Genomic DNA, 24,715 nt, shown 5'->3' with positions numbered 1-24,715 from the left:
TGTGCATAGTTCAATAAATATTCCTGGATTTGATTTTTATTAGACCTTTGTTCTGTTCAAGGATGGTAAATCTTTCATTCTTAGACTATATTTGTTACCACACGGTGTGGCTTAGTCCATGTCTAAAAATATTCATGATTCAGTCTTGCTTTGCAAAATTCAGTCTGTTTTTCTTAAAAAAATAAATTTATTTATTTATTTTTGGCTGCGTTGGGTCTTTGTTGCTGTGCTCAGGCTTTCTCTAGCTGCAGCGAGTGGGGCCTACTCTTCCTTGCAGTGCGCAGACTTCTCACTGCGGTGGCTTCTCTTGTTGCGGAGCACGGGCTTTAGGCGTACGGGCTTCAGTAGTTGTGGCTCGCGGGCTCTAGAGCGCAGGCTCAGTAGTTGTGGCGCACGGACTTAGTTGCTCCTCGGCATGTGGGATCTTCCAGACCAGGGCTCGAACCTGTGTCCCCTGCCTCGGCAGGCGGATTCTTAACCACTGTGCCACCAGGGAAGCCCCCTCAGTCATTTTTAAATGTGCTTGTTTCTGCTCTGTGTCACTGACAAAGGACTTGAGAGAGATATATTGATATTCACAATCTCTCCTCTAGAAGTATAATCCAGACACTACCTCATCATATAGCTCTATTTCTTGTAAAGAATTACTTTTACAAATAATTTACAGTAATAGTTTTAATTTTATGAATAAAAAATAAACTGTACTAACAAGATTAGTAACTGCTTTGCATTCACAAGAGAATCATAAAGCAATTTTTCAATAAACAACTTGATAGTTACATAATGTTTTTCAAAATCAAGACGGCTCTTATTTGTAAATTGATAGCAAAACATCTAGAGGTATGCTGGTACACTGGCTCCTTGGAAAGGAAAACAAGGCTCTGACTTGTAGCGTTTGCCAATATCTGTGGTGACAACTGATAGACGATTTTGTTGAAGCTGGAATATTTATATACGAATCTCTAAACCGGCACACGTACGCACACCATTCTGTACAAATGTGCATGCTTTGATTCTTCCTCAAAGGAGCCTCAGAAGAACAGTTTTTCTCCTGGGGCAGGATATGGATGGGACAGCCTCTTTATAAGAGCAACACAACTGAAAACAGATAACATGGATAACGCTGATACTCTCCTTTAGGAGAGACTGAGTTTGAAACATCACCCTTTTTTGACTGCAGTGGAGAATCCGACAGCTCTAGTGTTTCCTCTAGAAGGATTTTGACCACAGTGAACTCCACTGAGCAAAAAAAACATTAGAAATACAAAGCTCTTCCAAAACATTACCCGTGGCAACCATAGTTATCCTCATACCATGGTGACCTCCAGATTGAGTGGTCCACAGACCAACAGTCCAAGATGGAAATAGAATCCAGTCCTTTTTGTACTTCTTCATATGAGGTCATAATGATTATGACGCTTTCCTTAGCAGTAATTCAATCTGGGAAAATTTTAATCTCTGTGCAATATCCAGGGAACTCTCACCATGCTGAGGAGAAAAAGAAATCATAGCTATTTATCTCCAAGAAAGTCAAATGTCAATGCAATGACAATGTCATCCTATTAATGCTAGAACCGAATGACAGACAATGTTGACTGTTATTCGGTTCTAGCATTAATAGGATAACTTGATTCCTTAATGAGGACAATTGATTTGCTCTTAACAACTTCAGAGGCAATTAATTTATGTCAACACAAAGCCAAAGTTAGAAGGTTATGATGATAGAAGAACCCCAGACCAAGGTCCAAAGATCCTTACCTTGTTCTTTATCATGGGGTCTGCACGGGCTGCAAGGAGCAGAGGGATGAGAGTCTGGTTTTTCATTTCGCAGGCATAATGTAGCGCAGTGCAGCCATACTGAAACACAAAGGATCGACATCAGTCGGAATCCTTACACACTGCAGCATATGGCCTCTTTAGCAAGCACTTTTCATATTTTGTAATGTACAGCTAAGCCAAACAAACAGTCTGAAAACCATTTTTGTGGAACTATTTCATGCAAGTAAACTTTTGAGAGAAGAAAACGAGTGCAAAGGTTTGGGGCCAAAGGTGAAGACAAAACCTTACAAACAGGGAGAAGTTAGCCAATGGTACTCCTGTTATCGCTGTTCTTACTGTCATTTGGAGTTCTCTTTGACCTTTGTCCTTATCTTTCCTTAGTTTGCAGATGGGGCCCTTCTCACCAGTGGGTTGGGATCCTGGCTGCAGCAGCAGCTGTTAGGATTCATTGAGCACTTACTATGTGCCAGGCACTCTGCCCAACACTTCACATAATGATCCCTATAAGACTGCCAACAAACACACGAAAGAATGCTCAACATCATTAATCATTAGAGAAATGCAAATCAAAACTACAGTGAGATATCATCTCACACCGGTCAGAATGGCCATCATCAAAAAATCTACAAACAATAAATGCTGGAGAGGGTGTGGAGAAAAGGGAACCCTCTTGCACTGTTGGTGGGAATGTAAATTGATACAGCCACTATGGAGAACAGTATGGAAGTTCCTTAAAAAACTAAAAATAGAATGACCCAGTAATCCCACTACTGGGCATATACCCTGAGGAAACCATAATTCAAAAAGAGTCATGTACCAAAATGTTCATTGCAGCTCTATTTACAATAGCCAGGACATGGAAGTAACCTAAGTGTCCATCGACAGATGAATGGATAAAGAAGATGTGGCACATATATACAGTGGAATATTTATTACTCAGCCATAAAAAGAAATGAAATTGAGTTATTTGTAGTGAGGTGGATGGACCTAGAGTCTGTCATACAGAGTGAAGTAAGTCAGAAAGAGAAAAACAAATACCGTATGATCCCTATAAGTAAGGACTAGTGATGTTCCCATTTTACAGATGAGGAAACCGAGAGTCCAGTATGTTTAAAACTTGCCAAAACTCACATAGGTAAAAAGTGGCAAGCCTAGGTTTACACATAGGCATTCTGACTCCAGCTTAACTACTGATGGTGGAATTTTGTAATCAGAGCCTGCATTTTTCTTAACTCCCCACCAGTGGTGGGACAGTTCTTTTAAAAATGTTCTATATTCAATAAAAATGTTATTCCCGTGAGTTCAGTAACAGAATATAAACAATATCAAGGTTGCCTGACGCAGTAAAAAGGAAAGAAGGAAGGAGGGGAAGGAAGCAGAAACTAAATGTACAAGTGTTTCGGAAAATAAAGCAAGCAACTTTATAGTTGACAAATACACTACCCACAAATACCATTTGCAATGTTATTTCAAAGTGACTAAAAATATAAACTTACACAATCTGTAGCATTAACTTCTGCACCAGCGTTAAGCAGCATTCGTACAAGAGACTCATTCTGCTTTGTCTTTGATACCTAACAGCAAGTACAAGAACAAGAGAGGTTTATTTACAAACATTGTCTCCCTCTTACGCCCCCGTACTACTCCAATCAATAGGCTTCATTTTAATCCCAACACCCCTACGCGTCTATGCATCTTTCTTAAACTCTCCCCCACCTCCTCACTGCTCTTTAATATTAATTAGGTAAAGCCATGGTTGTCAGAGTGTGGCCCTGGAGTAACAGTATCAGCACCTTGGGACCTAAAAATGCAAAATCTGGGGCCCTACCACACTCCTGCCAAATCCTACTGAGGATGGAGTCCAGTGGCCGGTCTTTCCCTTCCTTGGTCAAAACCCTTCTATCATCCCATGCTCTGGGGGCTAAAGCAAAGTCTTCAGCCTGTGACAAGGTGCCATATATTTTTCCCTCTGCTTATGGCCCCAGGCATCTCATCCACAGCCCCGGCTCACCTTGGCCTCGGTTAGTCTTTCATTCCCACCAGGCTCCCCCGTGCCATAGAAGAGCTGCCCTGAATGTTTCTTCTGCCTAGAAGCCTCCTCTCTCCTCTTTGCCTGGTAAGTTCATCTTTAATATCTCAGTCCAGGCCCCTCTCCCTCCAGGAGGCTGTCCCTAACCTACCTGTCCAGGCGACATCCCTCTCCTCTGAGCTCTCCTAACACTGACCACCTCTCTCTACCAACTACCTCATAGGAACTTCACATGTGTTCTGTCACTATTGGATTAATGACTTATTCTTCACAACAGAAGAATAAGTGGCACAGTGGTTAAGAATCCGCCTGCCAGTGCAGGGGACACGGGTTGGAGCCCTGATCCAGGAAGATCCCACATGCCGCGGAACAACTAAGCCCGTGAGCTACTGAGCCTGCGCTCTAGAGCCCGCAAGCCACAACTACTGAAGCCCGAGCGCCTAGAGCCCATGCTCCGCAGCAAGAGAAGCCACTGCAGTGAGAAGCCCACACACCTCAGTGAAGAGAAGACCCCACTCAGTGCAACTAGAGAAAGCCCGCGTGCAGCAGCGAAGACCAATGCAGCCATATAAATAAATAAATAGATAGATAGATAGATAAATAGATAAATAAATAGATAAATAAATTTTAAAGAAAGAAAAGAAATAGTAGGGAGGGGATTCTTTTTAATATTCAGGATTTTTGCTTTTCCTTCAGAAGATTCTTAAACAAATTTAATTTAGTTTTCCTAATAAACATTGCACAGATGATTTTACCATTGACTGATTTACCGGGCTACCTTTCTTCTTGCTTTACTTCAGTCATAGCATTGCATGTATGTTAGAGATGCCATTTGTAGAATACAAACGAAGAGCTTACTTTGTTACTTTTTATTTACATCTCACCAACTTGGCAAAATTTAATGACTCATGCTGTCGATCTCTTACTCATTTGTACTCATTTATCTTTCGCTCTCACGAGTGTTGTACTCACCATGAGGAAATAGCCAATAAGCAGGACAGGCATTAAGAGGATAATGAGTAGATAATCAAAGAAGGTAAATCTTTTCTTCACAGCATAATGCAAGCAGGTTCTCTGTTTCTAAAAAATTAAGAAAAGGACTATTTATTAATAAAATATTGTTTTAAATTGCATATTTTTAGATTACTCTACCAAAAAATTTAGTCCACACTTTTTATTTTTGTGGTATCCATGGCATCTCTTTCTGTGGAATAAATCTAATTAATAAACCCAGAATTCTATTGACCAGAATATTGAACACAGTACAGTCTAAAGGAAAAGTTGGGCCATAGAAAGACAAGTGAAATGTACCTTTTACGAATCATCAAAAGACAGATTCTCACATTCATTTTGGTTTGGGGAAAAAAATACATGGAGATATAAACATAGGACAATTTAGTATGAAAACCTATAGTTACTCCTTAATCATCTATGGTACACAATTATTCATTTTGTGGTTTGTTTATAGGAAAATTTTAACCACATGGCAATTTTTCCATGTTCCTACATGAACACAAGCAGTGCCGGACGAATGGAAATAACTCAGTTTAATTCTTCAAATACATGAATAATTATCAGGTGACAGATTTAAGCTTCTAGGAATTGCGGGGGTTATAAAACCTCAGGGCCTCATAATCAAAGCAAAGGTAGACCGAAACACGCATAAATAAGTGTAATGCAAAACAAGCTATGGTGACTGGAATTCCAACCAAATCAATAAGAGAGGAAAGTCAGGAAGAAAAGAGAAGTTCATTTCTACTCTTCTTAAATAAGAATATTTTCGTTTTTCTAATGGTATCTGTGTTCTCTGTAAAAATTTTGCAAACTAGACAAGAGTATAAGGATAGAATTTAAAATCACCCATTATCCAACAGCCCAGAGTTAACTGTTGATAGTTTGCTGTATCTTCTTCCAGTCTTTAAAATGCATAGATGTGGAATTTTTCAGTGTAGGATCATACCACACATGCAAAATTATACCTGCTTTCTTTTTTCAATTAACATGTAGAATATGTGCATTTTCCTATGCCATTTATATTTTTAAACATGTAACTGTTATGGCTGCACTTTTTACTGTGCTATGGAGCTGTTCGAATTTATTTAGCCAAACCCTACCTGTTGAACATTTCAAGTAATTTTAACTTTTCATTTTCACAAATAACATTGCTTGAATCCTCATGTATAAAGCTTTGTCAGCATTTCTAAATGTGTCCTTAGCATAAGTTTCAAAAGATAGAATTCCTGGCATACAAGGAAAGCATTGATGCCCCTCACACTGTACTGCTAAATTGTGCTCTGGTGAAATGATAATGATTTAAACTTCCTTCCTGATCAGCATTAGATTTTCTGTCTTAATCCTGGTCAATCTGGCACACCAAAACAAACAACACAACAAAAAGATATCTCTATGTTTTAGTTTAATTCGCTTTCCATACAATCCATCACTCTGTTGGGCATGTATGTACATCTGTACCAACACCAGAGCTTTTTGTTTGCTTGCTTTTAAGGCCTCTGTTTAGTACTTCTGAAGAGAACTCAGATATAGACTTAAGAAACGGGAAAGCACCAATTCAGATTATTAATGTACAAGGATTAGTATTGGGGAAAATGGAAAAGATTAAACCTTTAAAAACCATTGAAAATATTTTTTAAATGGACAGTTGCAAACCAAACACTTCTCATAAAATCTCTGCTAAGGTATCGAAGTCCTTCCCAGGATTTCCATAAGCAGCCTGGCTCAGGTTCTCTGCAAAACAGAGATAAGCATGCCGCCTCAGCCCTGTCCCTGTGTTGACAAACATCTCCCTCCCTCAGCTTCCTAACCAGCAAGTCTCCTGAGAGGGCACAAACCCAGAGACATCTGTCTTGGCCACCCCATCTCACCACAAGGCCAGACACCTGGTTCTTCAGCTGGGTGCTGGGGCAATCATGTCACACTCCACTAAGCAGCCTATCTGTTAGATTAACACAGCCATGACTTGCTTTTAAACCCAACTCACAAAAAATAGGAAGCACAAACAAGAAAATCCAGTAGTGGACTTCCCTGGTGGCACAGTGGTTAAGAATCCGCCTGCCAGTGCAGGGAACACGGGGTTGAGCCCTGGCCCAGGAAGATCCCACATGCCACGGAGCAACTAAGCCCATGCGCCACAACTACTGAGCCTGCACTCTAGAGCCCATGAGCCACAACTACTGAGCCCACGTACCACAACTAGTGAAGCCTGCGGGCCTAGAGCCCGCGCTCTGCAACAAGAGAAGCCACCGCAATGAGAAGCCTGTGCACCACAACGAAGAATAGCCCCTTCTGGTGGCAACTAGAGAAAGCCCACGGACAGCAATGAAGACCCAATGCAGCCAATAAATAAATAAATAAATAAATAAATAAAATTTTAAAAATAAAAAAATTAAAAGGAAGTCCAGTAGTGATCCATTTTCTGATAATATATTATTACTCCCAATGAGCTAGACTTTAAACTGACTTGGAAGGGAGAAGTGGGGCCCTACAGGCTATTTTCCCTCATTGAATGTACTTGAGTGGGTACAGGGCATTCATAATTATTACAAAGAGTGACTTTTTATATTTACTTAGTGTACTTTAAATGTTGCCTTTTCTATGATGCAGACACTGGATGTTCCCAAGGGGCTCTGAAAGGATGTTCACGGCACGTCCTGCTCTTCCTTAGTTCTGAAGACTCCAAGTCAGTTAATAATACGTATGTAAGTATATTCTTCATGCCTTTCTGTCTGCTTTCAAGTAGCCTCTGGTTCGTGAGCATATTTGTTCTTGGCAAATTTCTCACTGAAATTCTTTTATTCCACAAGCAAATTATAGGACCTTCGGGAGATCAGAACATTGACAGAGTAGGTAAAAATCTAACTAATGAAATAGCATCACCAGGTCAATACTTGTTCTCCAGGAAATCTTTCCTTTTACTTCTGTAATAGTGAGGAAGAGGAGTAGGGAAAGAGGAAGGGCAAAGAAAAGCATGGGGGGGGGAGGAGGAAAAGAAAGGAAGACGCTCTATCCAGACAAATGAGTGAACCATTTTTTTTTTTTTTTTTTTAGAAATACAAGGACATAATCAGACATGAAACCCACAAAATATGTCTGTTTTTGACCTATGTTTTATTTTGCTTTTTAGCCTGGTAATATGGCCTCAGTGTGTGTCAGTCTCTCTAAAGTAAGGCCCCCCAAAACTGTTGGTGTTAGGAGCTACAAACAGTAAGCAAATGACATCCACTGCTTCCATTGGTGCGAGGAGAAAGGAACTACCATGGTCATGGCCTCACCCGGTTTTTGAGGTTCACATCAGCGTTTCTTCTGAGAAGGAAGGAAACGATTCTCAGGTGCCCTCGCCTGCAAGCACAGATCAGAGGGGTGTCTCCATTAAAGCCATCTTGAACGTTGATACTGTTGCCGTCTTCCTTCACCCACTGCCACACTTGACCCAAGTCATTTTGATAGGCCGCCTGGCAGATGGGCTGAGGAGAGGAAAACAAAAGCAGGTTTTGAAATATAGGAATAATTAAACCACACCAAGAAAAAGAAATCACCCGACACCTTAAAATCCCGTGTTTCCAAATTGTAATCTACTGCTTTGTTGATGAGATTTGGGGTCTCAGTTATGTCTAGCCATAAGTCTAGAACAAGGGTAGGGCCACCAGGGATCCCTTACTATTCCCTAAATTGCTTGGCACACAGGAATGTTCATTGAATGGACGAATTAGTGAAAAGATGGATGCAATATTGCCAACTCAGTAAGGAAAGTGTGTGTTGAGTTCATGGATAAATGATGCCTGTTAGAAAAGCAGGATTCTACTCAAGACAAAATCTGCATATCAGAGGAGTTTAGTAATGGGACACTAAGTAATGGGACAAAGACGCACGGCCCCCTGTACTCAAGGAAATCTGCACAGTGGGAAAGAGCTATTTTAGACAAATAATATACAAATAACGAATTATGCAATTAGCTGCAACTAGATGCTTTTTATTTTAGAAAGCATTATAAGGAATTTTGCAAAGCACGATGGGAGTTTAACAGCAAGATCTGAGCAGACATCATCTTGCCTACTTTCCCTCTCTTCTCTCCCTCTGGACTTTTCTCTCTCTTTTTTTTTTTTTTTTTTTTTTGCGGTATGCGGGCCTCTCACTGTTGTGGCCTCTCCCATTGCGGAGCACAGGCTCCGGACGCGCAGGCTCAGCGGCCATGGTTCACAGGTCCAGCTGCTCCGCGGCATGTGGGATCTTCCCGGACCGGGGCACGAACCCGTGTTCCCTGCATCGGCAGGCGGACTCTCAACCACTGCAACACCAGGGAAGCCCTGGATTTCTCTCTTTTTTCCATTATCTCATGTTTAGTTTCTTCTACTGGGGCCTCTGCCCTTACTCTACAAAACAAACAAAAAACCAAAAAAACAGCCACTTTTTCACTTCTCTCTTCACCTGGCTAACTGCTAGCTCATCCTTCATGTCAAAACTTATTTTCATTTTATCTGTCTTTCCTGAGTCCAGCATTCCTTCACAGCAACTGACAAAACTATACCTCTTTTCTTAATTATTTATAATTGTGTGTTGAAAGCTACTGTGAACGAGGAGGGGTTGAGTGAGTGAGGGAAAGCACTGAAGTTCCTCCCTCACCACAGTGAGTGAGGGAAAGTTGAGTGAGTGAGGGAAAGCACTGAAGTTCAGGCTATAAATTCCACATGAATAGAGGCTACTTCACTCCATTCACTGCCATAGCCCCAACATATATATAACACAGTGCTGGGCACATGGTAGGCACACATTAAATAGTTTCAGATTGATTTTAATTAGACACTATACAAAAGCACTTAGAATACGTGGCACATGAATGATGCTCAGTTTATGGAGGTTCTTATAATTGCTTATTAAGTATTAATTAAATTAATTAGCGATATCTGCCAAGAGGTAAAGAAGTGATGGTCAGAGCGGTTGCAGGAGAAATCAGAAAAAGACATGGTCCAGATGCAAAGGAGGCAAAGTTTTTTTTTAAAGTTAGAAAATTAAATTAAATTACTAGACATCACATAGTGTTTTGTTGCATGAGGTAAAGGCAGCTGAAAAGGTTCTATGCTGTTATAAACGCTGTCTCCACTAGGGGGCAGCTCAGGGTCATAAAAGCACTGACAACATAAGTCTATAATCCGAAGGGACGGGGAAAAAGTCGGTTAGAATTAGCTCTATGCAAAAATCTACTTCATTTTTTTAAAAATTTCACATACACCAATGAAAATTTGCCACTGATGACTACTACTCACGGGCTAGCACTTGGGAACTGATGGTCTTCTACGCAGAACTTGAAAACAGGTGGCTATAGAGTTAATTTTACTGCTAAAAAGTAAAATGCCTTCCTGGCTCACTTAGACATCACATACAAAATGTTAATTCTTCTTTTCCTAGCATTTTAGTTTACAGTATTTCAAAAGCTGGAGTTTTTCATGTTGTGATCTGGCTTTCCAGATTCTCTTTAAAAATTGAAAAATTTGGCAACACTGGGCCCACATGCACACAGGACACCTCAAAGCTCGCTCTGCTTGGGCGCCTCAAAATCTTCCCTGAGAGTTAAGCATAAAGAGGAGAGGAAAAGTGGAGAGTTTTCCTGCAAGAGTCGCACGGGGTCTTGGAGTGTTTCTCAATCCCACTTGAGCAATATTACTTCCAATATTAACCTGACCTTATTTTTCCATTTTTCTTACGCTGCCTATTTCCTAGACACACAGTTTCTGTGCTTAGGAGTACCTGCTAAAAAAAAAAATTTAAAAGTTTCCAGAGGAAGATAGAGTTAAGAGAATCAAGTGCAAGGTAAGATTGCTGGATTTGATCACTCATGACCATTCAGAGATGAATTTCATAGTGTCAGACAAAAGGCAGAATACAGGGGCCTGGGTTCGCGGTCTATGAAGAATTGGAGTGTGATCAGAGAGGAATTCGTGGTAAGTTTGGTAGTGAAAGCTAAGCGGGAGCTAGTGAGTACCCAGAGGGGTGTAGCAGTGTCCAGCTAAAGTTCTGCACGTTTATAGGCAAAGTGGTGGCTTCAAGTGGTTATAAATACAGGCACTGGACACAAACTTTCTGGTTCCAATCTCAACTCTGCCACGAAACAGTTATGTTATTTGGACAACTTACTTAAACAATTTGTGCTCAGTTTCTTTCTCCATTTAATAATCACATCTTCTTTATCAGGTTACAGAAAGGATTAAGCGTGACTGTATAGATGAAGCACATAACTCAGGTCTGACTCATAATAAACCCTCAATTAATGTAAGCTACTCTTACAGTTATTTTTAAAAAACATAGCAGCCAGTGAAGATGGGCAGAGGTGGTTATCAAATAATTACCGACAGAGAATGAAGAGATGACAGGATAGTGAACAAAAGTCGGAAGAATTAACCTTACTAAACAATGACAGTTTGGTTCTAAAGCCAAAGCAAGGGAGGAAAGATAAATATTCAGGATAGAGAGAACTTTACATTAGCTGAATTTTTTGCCAGAAAGTCTGAGGTTTGACCTTCATGCCTTATGCTAACATGTATTTATCATCAATAAATAGATAGACATAGATATTCAATAAACAGCAATTATGTTTAAATACATGAATGGGTTAATGATGTAGGGGAGCAAAATTTGCCACCCCAAAATGTGCCTCTTTGGCATGAGGATTAATTTAGGCTGATTATTTTTAAGCAACTGAAGACTCAGAAAGTCTTTTTACCTCTCCCTCAGCTGCCTAAAGAATTTAGATAAAAGATTCTCTGACGTAAATCCTACCAATGTTTTCTTAGGTCAGTCTCCCAAGGCAATAGAAATAAAAACAAAAATAAACAAATGAGACCTAATCAAATTTACAAGCTTTTGCACAGCAGAGGAAACCATTATATAAAAAAAAGAGAGAGCCTAAAGAATGCGAGAAAATATTTGCAAATGATGCAACCGACAAGGGCTTAATCTCCAAAATATACAAACAGCTCATACGACTCAACAGCAAAAAAACAAACAACCCAATTGAAAAATGGGCAGAAGACCTTAATATACATTTCTCCAAAGAAGACATACAGATGGCCAGTGGACACATGAAAAGATGCTCAACATCACTAATTACTGGGGGAGGGATAAATTGGGAGATTGGGATTGACACATACACACTACTATATATAAAATAAGTAACTAATAAGAACCTACTGTATAGCACAGGGAACTCTACTCAATACTCTGTGATGACCTATATGGGAATAGAATCTAAAAATGAGTGGATATACGTATATGTATAACTGATTCACTTTGCTGTACAGCAGAAACTAACACAACATTGTAAATCAACTATACTTCAATAAAAATTAATTTTTATAAATCACTAATTATCAGAGAAATGCAAATCAAAACTACAATGAGGTACCACCTCACACGGGTCAGAATGGCCATCATTAAATAGTCTACAAATAGGGACTTCCCCTGTGGTCCAGTGGCTAAGACTCTGAGCTCCCAGTGCAGGGGGCCTGGGTTCGATCCCTGGTCAGAGAACTACATCCTGCATGCCGAAACTAAGAGTTCGCATGCCGCAACTAAAGATCTCACATGCCGCAACTAAAAGATCCTGCATGCGGCAACGAAGATCCTGTGTGCTGCAACTAAGGCCCGACTCAGCCAAATAAATAAATAATTTTTTTTTTGAAAAGTCTACAAATAGCAAATGCTGGAGAGGGTGTGGAGAAAAGGGAACCCTCCTACACTGTTGGTGGGAATGTAAGTTGGTGCAGCCACTATGAAGAACAGTATGGAGGTTCCTCAGAAAACTAAAAATAGAACTACCATATGACCCAGCAATCCCACTCCTGGGCATATACCTGGACAAAACTATAATTCAAAAAGATACATACACCCCTATGTTCATAGCGGCACTGTTCACAATAGCCAAAACATGGAAACAACCTAAATGTCCATCGACAGATGAATGGATAAAGAAGACATGATACATATATACAATAGAATACTACTCAACCATTAAAAAAGAACAAAATAATGCCATTTGTAGCAACATGGATGCAACTAGAGATTATCATACTAAGTGAAGTAAGTCAGAAAGAGGAAGACAAATACCATATGATGTCACTTATATGTGGAATCTAAAATATGGCACAAATGAACCTGTCTACAAAACAGAAACAGACTCACAGACTGTTGGTTGAGATCAGACTATGGTTGCCAAGGGGCGGGGGGGAGGAGAGGGATGGACTGGGAATTTGGGGTTTGTAGATGCAAACTATCACATTTAGAATGAATAAACAACAAGGTCCTACTGTAGAGCACAGGGAACTATATCCAGTCTCCTGGAATAAACCATAATGGAAAAGAATATTAAAAATAAGAATGTATACATGTGTAAAACTGATTCACTTTGCTGTACAGCAGAGACTGGCACAACATTGTAAATCAACTCTACTTCAATTAAAAAAAAAGTAGGGGTGAGGGAGCCCTGTTCTGGAATAGAGCTTTCAGCAGAGATCTCTGCAAAGAGTATGGGGGAAACCCAGCAGGGCCTAAAAATCAGAGTCCACTCTGTGTCCCATTGTCTCTGCAGGCCCAGCAAACATTTATTTACCAAACATTTGCTTTTTCATCTTTTGTGAATTATATTCCTCCCCTTCAAAGTCCCAAATCACTACCCCCAACACCCTCTCCGTCTTTAGCTGAAGATGGTATTTAACGTGAGGGTTTCAGCCATTTTGGTGAGTTATTCAGTTTTCCTGGGTCTCTCCCAAGTATACATGTTATTAAAATTTTGTTTGATTTTCTCCTATTAATCTTTCTCCTGTCCATTTAATTCATAGACCAGCCAGAAGAAGAGGAAAGGTACATGCCTGGCTTTCAAAATAGCTGATAACTGGGTGCTAGAGGCCCACCCCAGTCCCACTTTGTATCTCCCTTTTCCAGGCCCTAAAATTTAAGTGCCTCTGGGGAGCACAAGACACGTTTAGTTTGTTGATGATTAACTAAACTATTCTGTATGGGTTATTTAACATAACCGTGTTTTACACTGCTCCAAGTAAAATAGATATCACAGCTGGAAAAATATTTGACATTATTTTAGTACCATGGAGGAATCTGAGCTGCTTGCACTGTAATAGAGGTCTTGAAAAGCAAAGTTTCCCCACCATCCCCACTTTCAGTATTGCTTCCCCTGAAGTATAGTGGATCCTCCCTAACTGTCAGTCTAAAGAAAGAGACTTTGGAACTCTGCCTTGATAAGTTGCTTATTAACCATCTCCATGCTGAAGCTCCCCCCATTTAAAATGTTCCCTGGGCTTCCCTGGTGGCGCAGTGGTTGAGAGTCCGCCTGCCGATGCAGGGGACACGGGTTCGTGCCCCGGTCTGGGAAGATCCCACGTGCCGCGGAGCGGCTGGGCCCGTGAGCCATGGCCGCTGAGCCTGCGCGTCCGGAGCCTGTGCTCCGCAACGGGAGAGGCCACAACAGTGAGAGACCTGCGTACCGCAAAAATAAATAAATTAATTAATTAAAAAAACAATAAAATGTCCCCTCACAATTTCTGAGGAGAATCTGTGGTTTTTGATGCAACACGGTTCAGATAGTGTACAAGATAAACGTGTACACTAATGAAATATCTTCCCAGAAAAGGCAAGAAGATGTTTTCTTCCTCTTCAACTTAGGAAATCTTAGGGAATGATAATGAAGGCTTTATTTTATTCGTACAATAAATTTCAAGGCTTTCCTTCTGATGACTCATTTCTTCACATACTGTGATTTAAATTTCTTAGTAAATTCTTTCTTTCAGATAAATAAAAAAGGCACAGGAATTTTTTTTTTTTTTTGTCTTAGGTCCACTTAGCCTTTATGTGACATAAAGGACAGTCCCAGCAGTTGTTGGATTATGAGGATAGTAACAGTGAAGGGGAAATCAAGGAAGGACACACATTTATCTATTTTCTATTCCTTCTCCAACAAGGTCTTTCTGAGAACATGATGTCTTCACGGCCAGGAAGTTAAAGAAGCTTCGTTACCACACTTGAGACCTGAGAAGCTCTGAGGCCAGGGCAGGGCAAGAAAGTCTTTGCCTCCAATCATGAGGAGAAAGGGCGGAGGAAGGGTGGCTTCTAGCTGCTTGATCTAGCAAATCGGAGGCCCTGATATCTCCCTACTACCTCAGACCACCAAAGACGTAAATGCAGGGCTTTGAGGAAGCAGTAGTGTCACTCTCACTGCCTCCTGGGCTCCAGGACTTTCTGCCAAACAATGGCTGCCCAAGGGTGAGGACGACCATGTTAAACTGACATTATTTAGAATTACTGGAGCACCGTGATGACAAAAAGCAAATCTACCTTTAGTCAGTAATATTAGTCTCTAAATTTGGAATAGACAATAAAACTTCTTATTGCCTGTATCTAGATGAACTCCTCTCACCCATACCTTTCATATACCACTCAGTTATTCCAACTGGCCCAACTTCCCATGCTTCAGATTCTCCATACATACACCCCTTGTCCGGAACACGCTCCCCAAGATTCCCAAGACTAGATTCATATTCCTCAGAGTTCAGCTCGAATGTCATTACCTCACTGGGGCCTTTCAAGTCAAATCTAATTACATATACACACCCCTCTTATATACTCTCTCTTTATCCTGTTGCTTCCTTGATTTCTCTTTCACTACTTACAATTATTTTTTTTAATTTGTATATTCATTTTACATTGGTAGCTCCAAGAGGTCAAGATCTACTCTTATTCATTTATCACTATGTACCAGGAGCTAACATATGCCTGGAATATAGTATGTGATCAATAAATATTGTTGATTAAATAAATGGATGACTGAGTGAATGAATAAATATTTACAAATGTTTAGTGATGGTTTCTGTTCATACATTGAAGTCATCATTTCCTTTTTAAAATGTGATTTAGTACCACATTATCACTTGTAAAATACTTAAAATATACAAGGAAAGAATCAAGAAATCAATTGGGGTAGAAGCTATTTGGTGCTCTTTTTTAAATATACAATGCCAGGGCTTCCTTGGTGGTGCAGTGGTTAAGAATCCACCTGCCAATGCAGGGGGTGCGGGTTCGAGCCCTGGTCTGGGAAGATCCCACATGCTGCAGAGCAACTAAGCCCACGAGCCACAACTACTGAGCCTGCGGGCCACAACTACTGAAGCCTGCGCACCTAGAGCCCATGCTCCACAACAGGAGAGGCCACCGCAATAAGAAGCCTGCACACCAAAGTGCAGAGTGGCCCCCGCTCGCCGCAACTAGAGAAAGCCTGTGCACAGCAACGAAGACCCAACACAGCCAAAAATAAATAAAATAAAATAATTTTTTAAAATAAATGAATATACAATGCCAAAATCTTGAAAGGATTCAATACACAAACTAAGCAGATAGAGATTGTGAGGGGGGCATTTTTTCCACTTGCTTTTGCCTTTCCTTTTCCCTTATCATGGAAGGACACAATGTTTCATGCTGAACCGGATCTCACCCAACTATCCTGTTTTATATATCAAAACTGTGACCAGAAGAGGTTAAGTGATTTACCCCAACTGCCCCGAGTTTCTGGCACAATAGGGACTAAATTCTAGGTTTCCTGGGTTTCCAGTCCAATGGCCTTCCCATTCATTGCATCTCTATTTTTGTTCCCCCTGAGTTCTCCTCGTCGATGGTACCAGCTCTCCCAAAAAGCCCTGCTCAGCCTAAATTGCTTTCTCTGGAATACTGTATATTTCAATATGATCCCCTTCTTCTTTAAACCATATGCTCTTTTTCTATGGTAACATCTTCCTGTCTGAAAAACAGATATATTCCTAAAACATTAATATTAAGAGTGTGTGTATGTGTGTGTGTGGGTACCACTGTTCATAGGTAACTTTAACATTAGACTTTCCCCAAGTTTAAAGGGATACATGATTGTAATATAATTTTCTAGATATTCCTTTTAAGGCCTTGTTTCCCCAGTTGACAAGGACAAGAGCCTGGAGAAGATTCTATAGATCTCCTAAGCACAAATTCTTGAGCTCTTTAAGTTCTTATACAGCTTCCTTCTTTCTAATTTTTGTAATACTTTGCAGTGTGCAACACTTCTCTACAGGTTGGGAGTAAAATGTACCTCATTGGAACCTGGATTTAGTTTACCCTATTCTTCTAACAAAGGGAAAAGGACAATAGTGTAACTTCGTGGGGAAGAGTGCAAAAGAGCAGAGTGGTTAAGACCGGCTTATTTATGGAGGGTGACATGCCTGTTGAGAGAGCTTTAGGGAAAGAACTTAGCATGTTCATCAGGACATGAGCACAACTTCCCTGAATGTACACAGGTCTCTAGCCAGTAAGTACTTTTTAGCTGCATAACTCTAGGCCAGTTCCTGAAACTATCTTTGCCTCAGTTTTTTCACTTGTAAAATAAGGATAATCATAGTGACTCTCTTATATGGTTGGGTGAGTATTAAATGAGTTAATACACTTAAAATGTTCAGAACACAGCCAGGCACATAATAAAGGCCTAATTAAATACTTGTTATTATTGTAAATAGTATGAACAGGTATGTGTGATAAGGGTTTAAATCAGCGGTCCCCAACCTTTTTGGCACCAGGGACCCGTTTCATGGAAGACAATTTTTCCGTGGACCGGGGGAGGGGGGGATGTTTTCGGGATGATTCAAGTACATTACATTTATTGTGCACTTTATTTCTATTATTATTACATTGTAATATATAATGAAGTAATCATACAATTCACCATAATGCAGAGTCAGTGGGAGCCCTGAGCTTGTTTTCCTGCAACTAGATGGTCCCATCTGGGGGTGATGGGAGACAGTGACACCTGAAGTCTGTTGCTTATGTCCAGTCTGCTCCGTAAGATGCAGCTTAATTGGCACTTGCCACTCACAGATAAGGTTTTGATATGAGTCTGCAAGCAACTGATTTATTATGGTCTCTGTGCAGTCAAACCTCTCTGCTAAGGATAATCTGTATTTGCAGCTGCTCCCCAGCGCTAGCTTCACCTCAGATCATCAGGCATTAGATTCTCATAAGGAGTGCACAGCCTAGACCCCTCACATGTGCAGTTCACGGTAGGGTTCGTGCTCCTATGAGAATCTAATGCAGCCGCTGATCTGTCAGGAGGCGGAGCTCAGGCAGTAATGTGAGCGATGGGGAGCGGCTGTAAATACAGATGAAGCTTCCCTCGCTCGCCTGCCTGCTGGCAGCTCACCTCCTGCTGTGCGGTCTGGTTCCTAACAGGAGTTGGGGATCCCTGGTTTAAATGAGTCAGCCCTGTTTAAAAGTCTGGCCTGCATAGCTGGGGGTGATCAATCCAAGCTTAGTTCTCTCACTGAGCTCTAAGCATATCCTCTACTGCAGAGGTTAGGACCCAGTCTGGGACACCCCCTCATTCTCTCCTTCTTTCTTACACATATATTAGAAACAACCTAAATGTCCATCAATGAACACATGGATAAAGGAGATGTGGTACATATACACAATGGAATATTATTCAGCCATAGAAGGAACAAAATTTTACCATTTGCAAAAACAAAGATGGACCTTAAGGGTATTATGTTAAGTGAAGTAAGTCAGACAGAAAAAGATAAATACCACATGCTCTCACTTTTATGTGGAATCTAAACAACAACAATGAAAAACGACAAACAAACAAGTACACACACATACACACACACAAAAGCACATGAATATAGGGACTAGATTGGTGGTTGCCTGAGACAGGGCAGCAGGTCGGAGGTGTGAGAAATGGGTGAAGGGGGTCAAAAGGTGCAAATTTCTAGTTATAAAATAAATAAGTCATTGGGATGTAATGTACAGCATGGTGACTGTAGTTAATAATACTGCGTTGCATGTTTGAAAGCAGCTAGGAATGTGGATATTGAAAGTTATCATCAAAAAAAAAAAAAATTTGTGGGCCTCCCTGGTAGCGCAGTGGTTGGGAGTCCGCCTGCCGTTGCAGAGGACACAGGTTCCTGTCCTGATCTGGGAGGATACCACATGCCGCGGAGAGGCTGGGCCCATGTGCCATGGCTGCTGAGCCTGCGCGTCTGGAGCCTGTGCTCCACAACGGGAGAGGCCACGACAGTGAGAGGCCCGTGTACCACAAAAAAAAAAAAAAAAAAATTGTAACTATATGTGATGACAGATGTTAATGGACTTATTGTGGTGATCATTTTGCAGTATATACAAATATTGAATCATTCCTTTGTACACCTGAAACTAATATAATGTTATGTCAATTATACCTCAATAAATATATATATATGCTATATATATATAGCATAACTATTAGCAATGCAAGGCCCCAGAGGGTAGCAGAATATGCATCCCAATCTACACCTCTTAGTGTAACAGTTATTTTGAACTAAAGGTAATTGAGAAGAAGCAGATACAAAGAATGTTCTCTGCCCTCCCCCTCTTTAGCTAAAAGCAGGACATAAATATGTGAAGGTGTGGCCCTTCTCTGTCTACCAGGAAGGACAAAGTTACCTTTGTCAGCCCAGAGAAGTCACCAAAGTAATCTACAGAGTAACATTTCTAACTAGCCCTTGTCTTCCATTAGCTCCCCTACATATTTGCCTTCCCTCAATTTGCTGCCTTAGAAACTCAAAGCACTTTTCCTTTGTCTTGCCACTCCTCTAAAAATTTATTTTTCTTTTGTTAAGATGCTATGCGAGCCCAAGTTCTAAGTACCTCTTTGAGTTACGCAAAGTAGTATCACTTGTGATACTGAGCTGCATGGAGACACCATTTATCCCAACACTACTTAAGATTATTGAGAAATAAAATATTGCCTGTCATATCAGTAAACAAAGGATGTCACAGTCATCAGCAATTGCGGTCACCACCAGCCACCAAAGGTGAGCCGGTGAGCCCCGAGGGAATTTAGGAAGGAAACAAAGAATACCTGCCATCTAGCAGCCATGAGACTGCAGCCACTCCAAAGGTGAGCCCTGTGGAAGCTCAGGATATGAAAACACAGGATCCTGGCCCCATATAGCTGAGGTGCATATCAAAGGAGTGATTTTAGTGAGCCCAGACTCTTGCATCTTCCCATACATAGAAAAGCACTAAATTCCTTAGCTTGACATATCTAGTTTTCTTTTATTAACAGTAACTTTTTCTTCCTACTACCTGCCCTTTGCTGCAAAACTCCTATCTGTCCTAGTTCACCCTCGCCTCCTTGGAGCAGTTTTCTCAGGGTTATTTGAGATGCTGCCTCCCGGGCTTGAAGTCCTCAGTGTGTCCGCTGAATAAAACACTACTCTCAATTTTTAGGTTGTGCATATATTATTTTAGTTGACACTATCTTTGATTCAATGTTAATTATGAGCTTTGAATAATTACTTATGAGCTTCTAGGTAAGTTAGGGTCTTTTAGGGGTGTGTGTATACGTGTGTGCGTGTGTGTGTGATTGTTGTATTTGCTTTCAAATATCATAGAAGATTCCACCTTGCTTTGTCCTCAATATATCTGAAAAGTGAAAAGTTCATTCCACTTCCAGGGATATTCTCACTGATACTTATAAGTATCAATGCCTTGCCTTGACTCAACCACTTGCCAAATCCACACCCCATCAACAAACAATTACACGCAAAGACTTCCTTAAGTAATTATTTCCAGGACCTAGACTGTACACTACAGTCTGGCTTCGCACAGCATGGTCCAGGGCCAGCAGCATATTGCAGAGCTGAAATGCATTATCTTATGCCCCACCCAGACCTATAGAATAATAATCTGCATTTGAACAAGATCTTTGAGTGCTCTGTATGCACATTTAAATTTGAAAAGCACTAGCCGAGAGCAGTGTTTCTCTCCCAGGGGTGGTAAACTGATCCCCTACATCAGAATCACTTGGGAGGCTCCCCTAAAAAGCAGGTTTCTGAACCGTACCTCAAAATGAGTGAAACAGACTCTCTGGGGTAGGGGCCCTTGAAACTGCATTTTCAACAAGTTCCACTTCCTGGTGCTTAGGCAATCTAGGGCTTAAGAAAGGCCAGAGGGGCTTCCCTGGTGGCGCAGTGGTTGAGAGTCCTCCGGCCGATGCAGGGGACACGGGTTCGTGCCCTGATCCGGGAAGATCCCACATGCCGCGGAGCGGCTGGGCCCGTGAGCCATGGCCGCTGAGCCTGCGCGTCCGGAGCCTGTGCTCTGCAACGCGACAGGCCACAGCAGTGAAGGGCCCGCGTACCGCAAAAAAAAAAAAAAGAAAGAAAGAAAGGCCAGAGTAGCATTTTAGAACATTACATGTGTTGACATTTTCATATATGTGAGTTCTTTACTAGCCTAAAGTCATTGGGCAAGACATATCTAGAAATATAAACTAATCAAAGAAAAGTTGACTACAGAAAGACGCACACACACACACACACACACACACCCCTGGCATTAGACATAACTGCCAACACTGAGAAACTGCCTTTAGTATTAGAAGAAGCACCCAGAGAGGTTCCGTTGAGCATCTGCAATGAAATGCAGACCGACCGGTTATTTGTGTCAGAGAGGAAAGGGAGCAAATCATGAATAATAACGTCATTACACCTCTTGGACTCTTGTTGAAACATCACCCTCTTGTACTCCTTTGAAACGTTGTTAACAATCTATTTGATTCTAATACGTTACTCTCAATACAGGAAAAAGCATTTCTGTATCCATCAGCTGTGAAAAGAAAAATCTCAAAATATCAAAACTACATTCTGTTTTTATCCTTCTTCTATACGGGGATAGACTTTATTAGTAATTGCTAGAGGTGAAAATCTCCTTTCAAATATCAAGCGGAAAGGCATTACTCTATACACACATTTCCATAAAAGAGCCAGGCTATCTTTAGTCTGTTCAGAAAATCCAGTTGAAGACAATTTTTACTTGTCCTCTAGATGTTTGACATCAGAAAACACAACTCCATTAACTCTCTTTTCATAAATTTCATTTTACAGATCCAGATTACCCCCTCAAACATCTGGACATCATGACATGTATACTATATGGCTCTCTACAAGCTACTATCTAGCTAAAGTTTTAGGATTGCAAAATAATTTGCCTTAAAATGTTAAAACATCAAAAAAACTAGCACACTGGGCTTTGTTTTAACTTAATGCTCTTACAGAAAGACAGACGAAAAGGAGGCATTGATGGGGATAGGAAATTCCATTTGAAAAGCATGAGCGATTTTTAACATCTTGGGAATCTTATTTCCAGAGAAGTTACATACCTCAGAGTATAGGATTCCCATGCTGGTCCTTCACAGACTTATTTCACAGCTTCTTGAATCTTCTGGAGGTATTTAACATCAAATTAACATCAAAATCCTTCCCAGTCAAGAGAAAGGTCCCTAGAAGCCCAGGTCGGTGGCAAGTCCTTTCTTTCCACACCTGTGAGTGTTCTTCCAGCCACCTACACAGCAACACACCTTCCAGAGAGCCCAACCCAATGAAACAAGGGCATTAGTTTACCGTGTAATGAATCACCCAAGTTGCGCATCATCTAATGTTACAACCCCGAGGAACCGGTTTCTGAGTCATACCTACTCTGCCAGTGGTGACATGTGGAAAAAAAGGAAGCAAAGACGAGGGGGGAAGAAAAGTTCTCACACTGGCAGAAAGGACTCAGGGCTCAAAACAGGATATTGTGTTTAGGACATTTCCTAATTGAAATCTGGTTTTCAGTGACTATTGACAAAGGCTAAGTGCAAACAAACTCGCTTGTTAGAACCATATATGTCTGCACAGGACTTGACCTTCATGAAAAATAATCTTTAAAACGGATGGATTATTGCTATCTTTATGCACACATAAGTTTATTTATTATTCCTTGATATTTTTTATTAATATAGACTAATTAAAATAATAAAGTCAATTTATGAGCTATAGTATTTTATATACATAAATGTGCTCATAATCACATTCAAGGGCATCTTTGAGTAAAGTTTGAGCAACTCAAATTTAAAAAACCTAAACTTGGGCTTGCCTGGTGGCACAGTGGTTGAGAGTCCGCCTGCCGATGCAGGGGACGCGGGTTCGTGCCCCCGTCCGGGAAGATCCCACATGCCGCGGAGCGGCTGGGCCCGTGAGCCATGGCCGCTGAGCCTGCGCGTCCGGAGCCTGTGCTCCGCAACGGGAGAGGCCACAGTGGTGCGAGGCCTGCGTACCGAAAAAAAAAAACCTAAACTTAAAAAAAAAAAAACCTAAACTTTTTGAAATATCAGTCCCATTTACATTCTAGTGAATTCAATTATACTAAAAGGTTTAAATTACATTTATAGTATTACCATATTTGATTTTCCTTTATAAGCACTTTAATTCTGAGCCTAGAGTAATATTTTCCCAGCTAAACAATCTTGTAAATCTAATAAACTAAACTTACTCTAATATAATAAATATTAAGTCATCCTAAACATTCTAATACTGTTTTCGAATTTAGTCAATTTATAACATTCCATTTTAAAATCATAAGTCTAAAATCAATTATTCTATTATACATCAATTACTCTCTTATACATTTTAAATGGAAACACCAGGCCACTTGGTCAAACGCACTAACATGCCAAGTCTCTTAAACATCCAAGATATTTTATATACCAAATATGATACCAAATATTCACACATTTTCTCTGAACTTAACACAATCACAGCAAAGTGCTAAACTTTCCCAGAATTAAAACACCCATACACACACCCGTGAGAGAAAGCGTTCAACCATCCCAAGCAAACTGATGTGATCAGTTAAGGTTCTTTGTGGCCAAGATTTGGTGCCAGGATCCAAGGCCTGAGCCTATATATATGAGCCTATATATATATGACTTAGCTTTGGGGCCAACCTCACAGGAGTTTTAAGAATTAGCTAATTCTTCTGTTGGAGACGGAAGCCTGCAATACCCACTAAGATGCAGCTAACTTCCTCTTTGGCTTAGTTTCATTTTGCATTTCTTTATTTCCTAAGACATTTAAGTGTCTTTCCCACTGACTTAAATCTTTCACTCTCTTATGCAAATCTCTTGTAATCCCCTTTAGCTTTCTTTGTAACCTCTTCTAACTAATTTGTAGTTTCTGCAAACTCTTTTCACCCTAACTGAACTCAAAAGTCTTTAGGGAATTCCCTGTCAGTCAGTCCAGTGGTTAGGACTCTTCGCTACCACTGCAGGGGACACGGGTTCAATCCCTGGTCAGGGAACTAAAATCCCGCCTGCCATATGGTGAGGCCAAAAAAAAAAGAGTCTTCTCTAATTTCTTATCAGGACCGCAACTCCTCTATTTGGATTCTGCATCTCTCCCTTGAAGGTGTAAGGGTTCAGGACAAGCTTCCCCAAAATGTGCCACTTTGGCATGAGGATTATTTCGAACTAAAGGCAATCAAGATCCTGTGGGTTCAAGGGAAACTACTGCCCCTCCCTTAACTACCTAGAAGAACTTAAGTTGGGGGTTTTTCCCAGAAAAATGTTATTACTGGAGGTAAATTTTATCTAAGTGGCCCAATTAATATGGCAGGACAAATATTTAATTACTAAACATGTCCTCATTTTATTATTATCCCATGAGTGAACTTCCTGTCCTTGGAAGCCCCAGGCCCCTGTCCCATTCCCTAGCTCAGGATAGCACACATACCTTATTTTACTTTTCTGTCACTGAAGCTCTCATGTATGTTGGGTTCCTATATGTACAAAATTTAATCTGATTTTTTCCTGTTAATCTGTCTTCTGTCAATTTAATTCTTAGACCAACCAGAAGAACCTAGATGGGTAGAGGAAAGGTTTTTTTCCTTCCTAACAAAGCGTAGCAGAATGTGTCACCCTAAAATATGTCTTTTTGGCATAAGGATTATTTTGAATTGATTATTCTTGAAAAACTGCAGATCTCTGGAAGCAGTAGAATTTACCCTTTTGTAAGGGAG

The 24,715-nt window shown here is 40.6% G+C and overlaps 1 protein-coding gene across 2 annotated transcripts; it reads right to left on the bottom strand.

Annotated features, from left to right (window-relative positions):
* Positions 1-809: 809 nt before the first annotated feature.
* Positions 810-23,584, bottom strand: ANKRD22 (ankyrin repeat domain 22). 2 transcript variants are annotated; one of them, XM_082854324.1, is made up of 7 exons: positions 23,504-23,584; positions 22,041-22,238; positions 8,098-8,289; positions 4,781-4,888; positions 3,276-3,353; positions 1,759-1,857; positions 810-1,488 (listed from the first exon to the last, which is right to left on the bottom strand). In XM_082854324.1, exons 2-7 carry the CDS (start codon positions 22,059-22,061, stop codon positions 1,411-1,413), a joined length of 576 nt encoding a protein of 191 aa, XP_082710450.1. In that variant the 5' UTR covers positions 22,062-22,238; positions 23,504-23,584; the 3' UTR covers positions 810-1,410. The 2 variants fall into 2 exon arrangements, with proteins under 2 accessions (XP_082710450.1, XP_082710451.1); XM_082854325.1 differs by lacking the exon at positions 3,276-3,353.
* Between the last annotated feature and the right edge of the window lie 1,131 nt (positions 23,585-24,715).

Source organism: Leucopleurus acutus, assembly GCF_964270905.1.
Source record: "Leucopleurus acutus genome assembly, chromosome: 14".
In the NCBI taxonomy this organism is placed as follows: domain Eukaryota; kingdom Metazoa; phylum Chordata; class Mammalia; order Artiodactyla; family Delphinidae; genus Leucopleurus; species Leucopleurus acutus.
The sequence above is the reverse complement of the archived record's forward strand: the minus strand, read 5'-3'. Positions and strand labels throughout refer to the sequence as shown.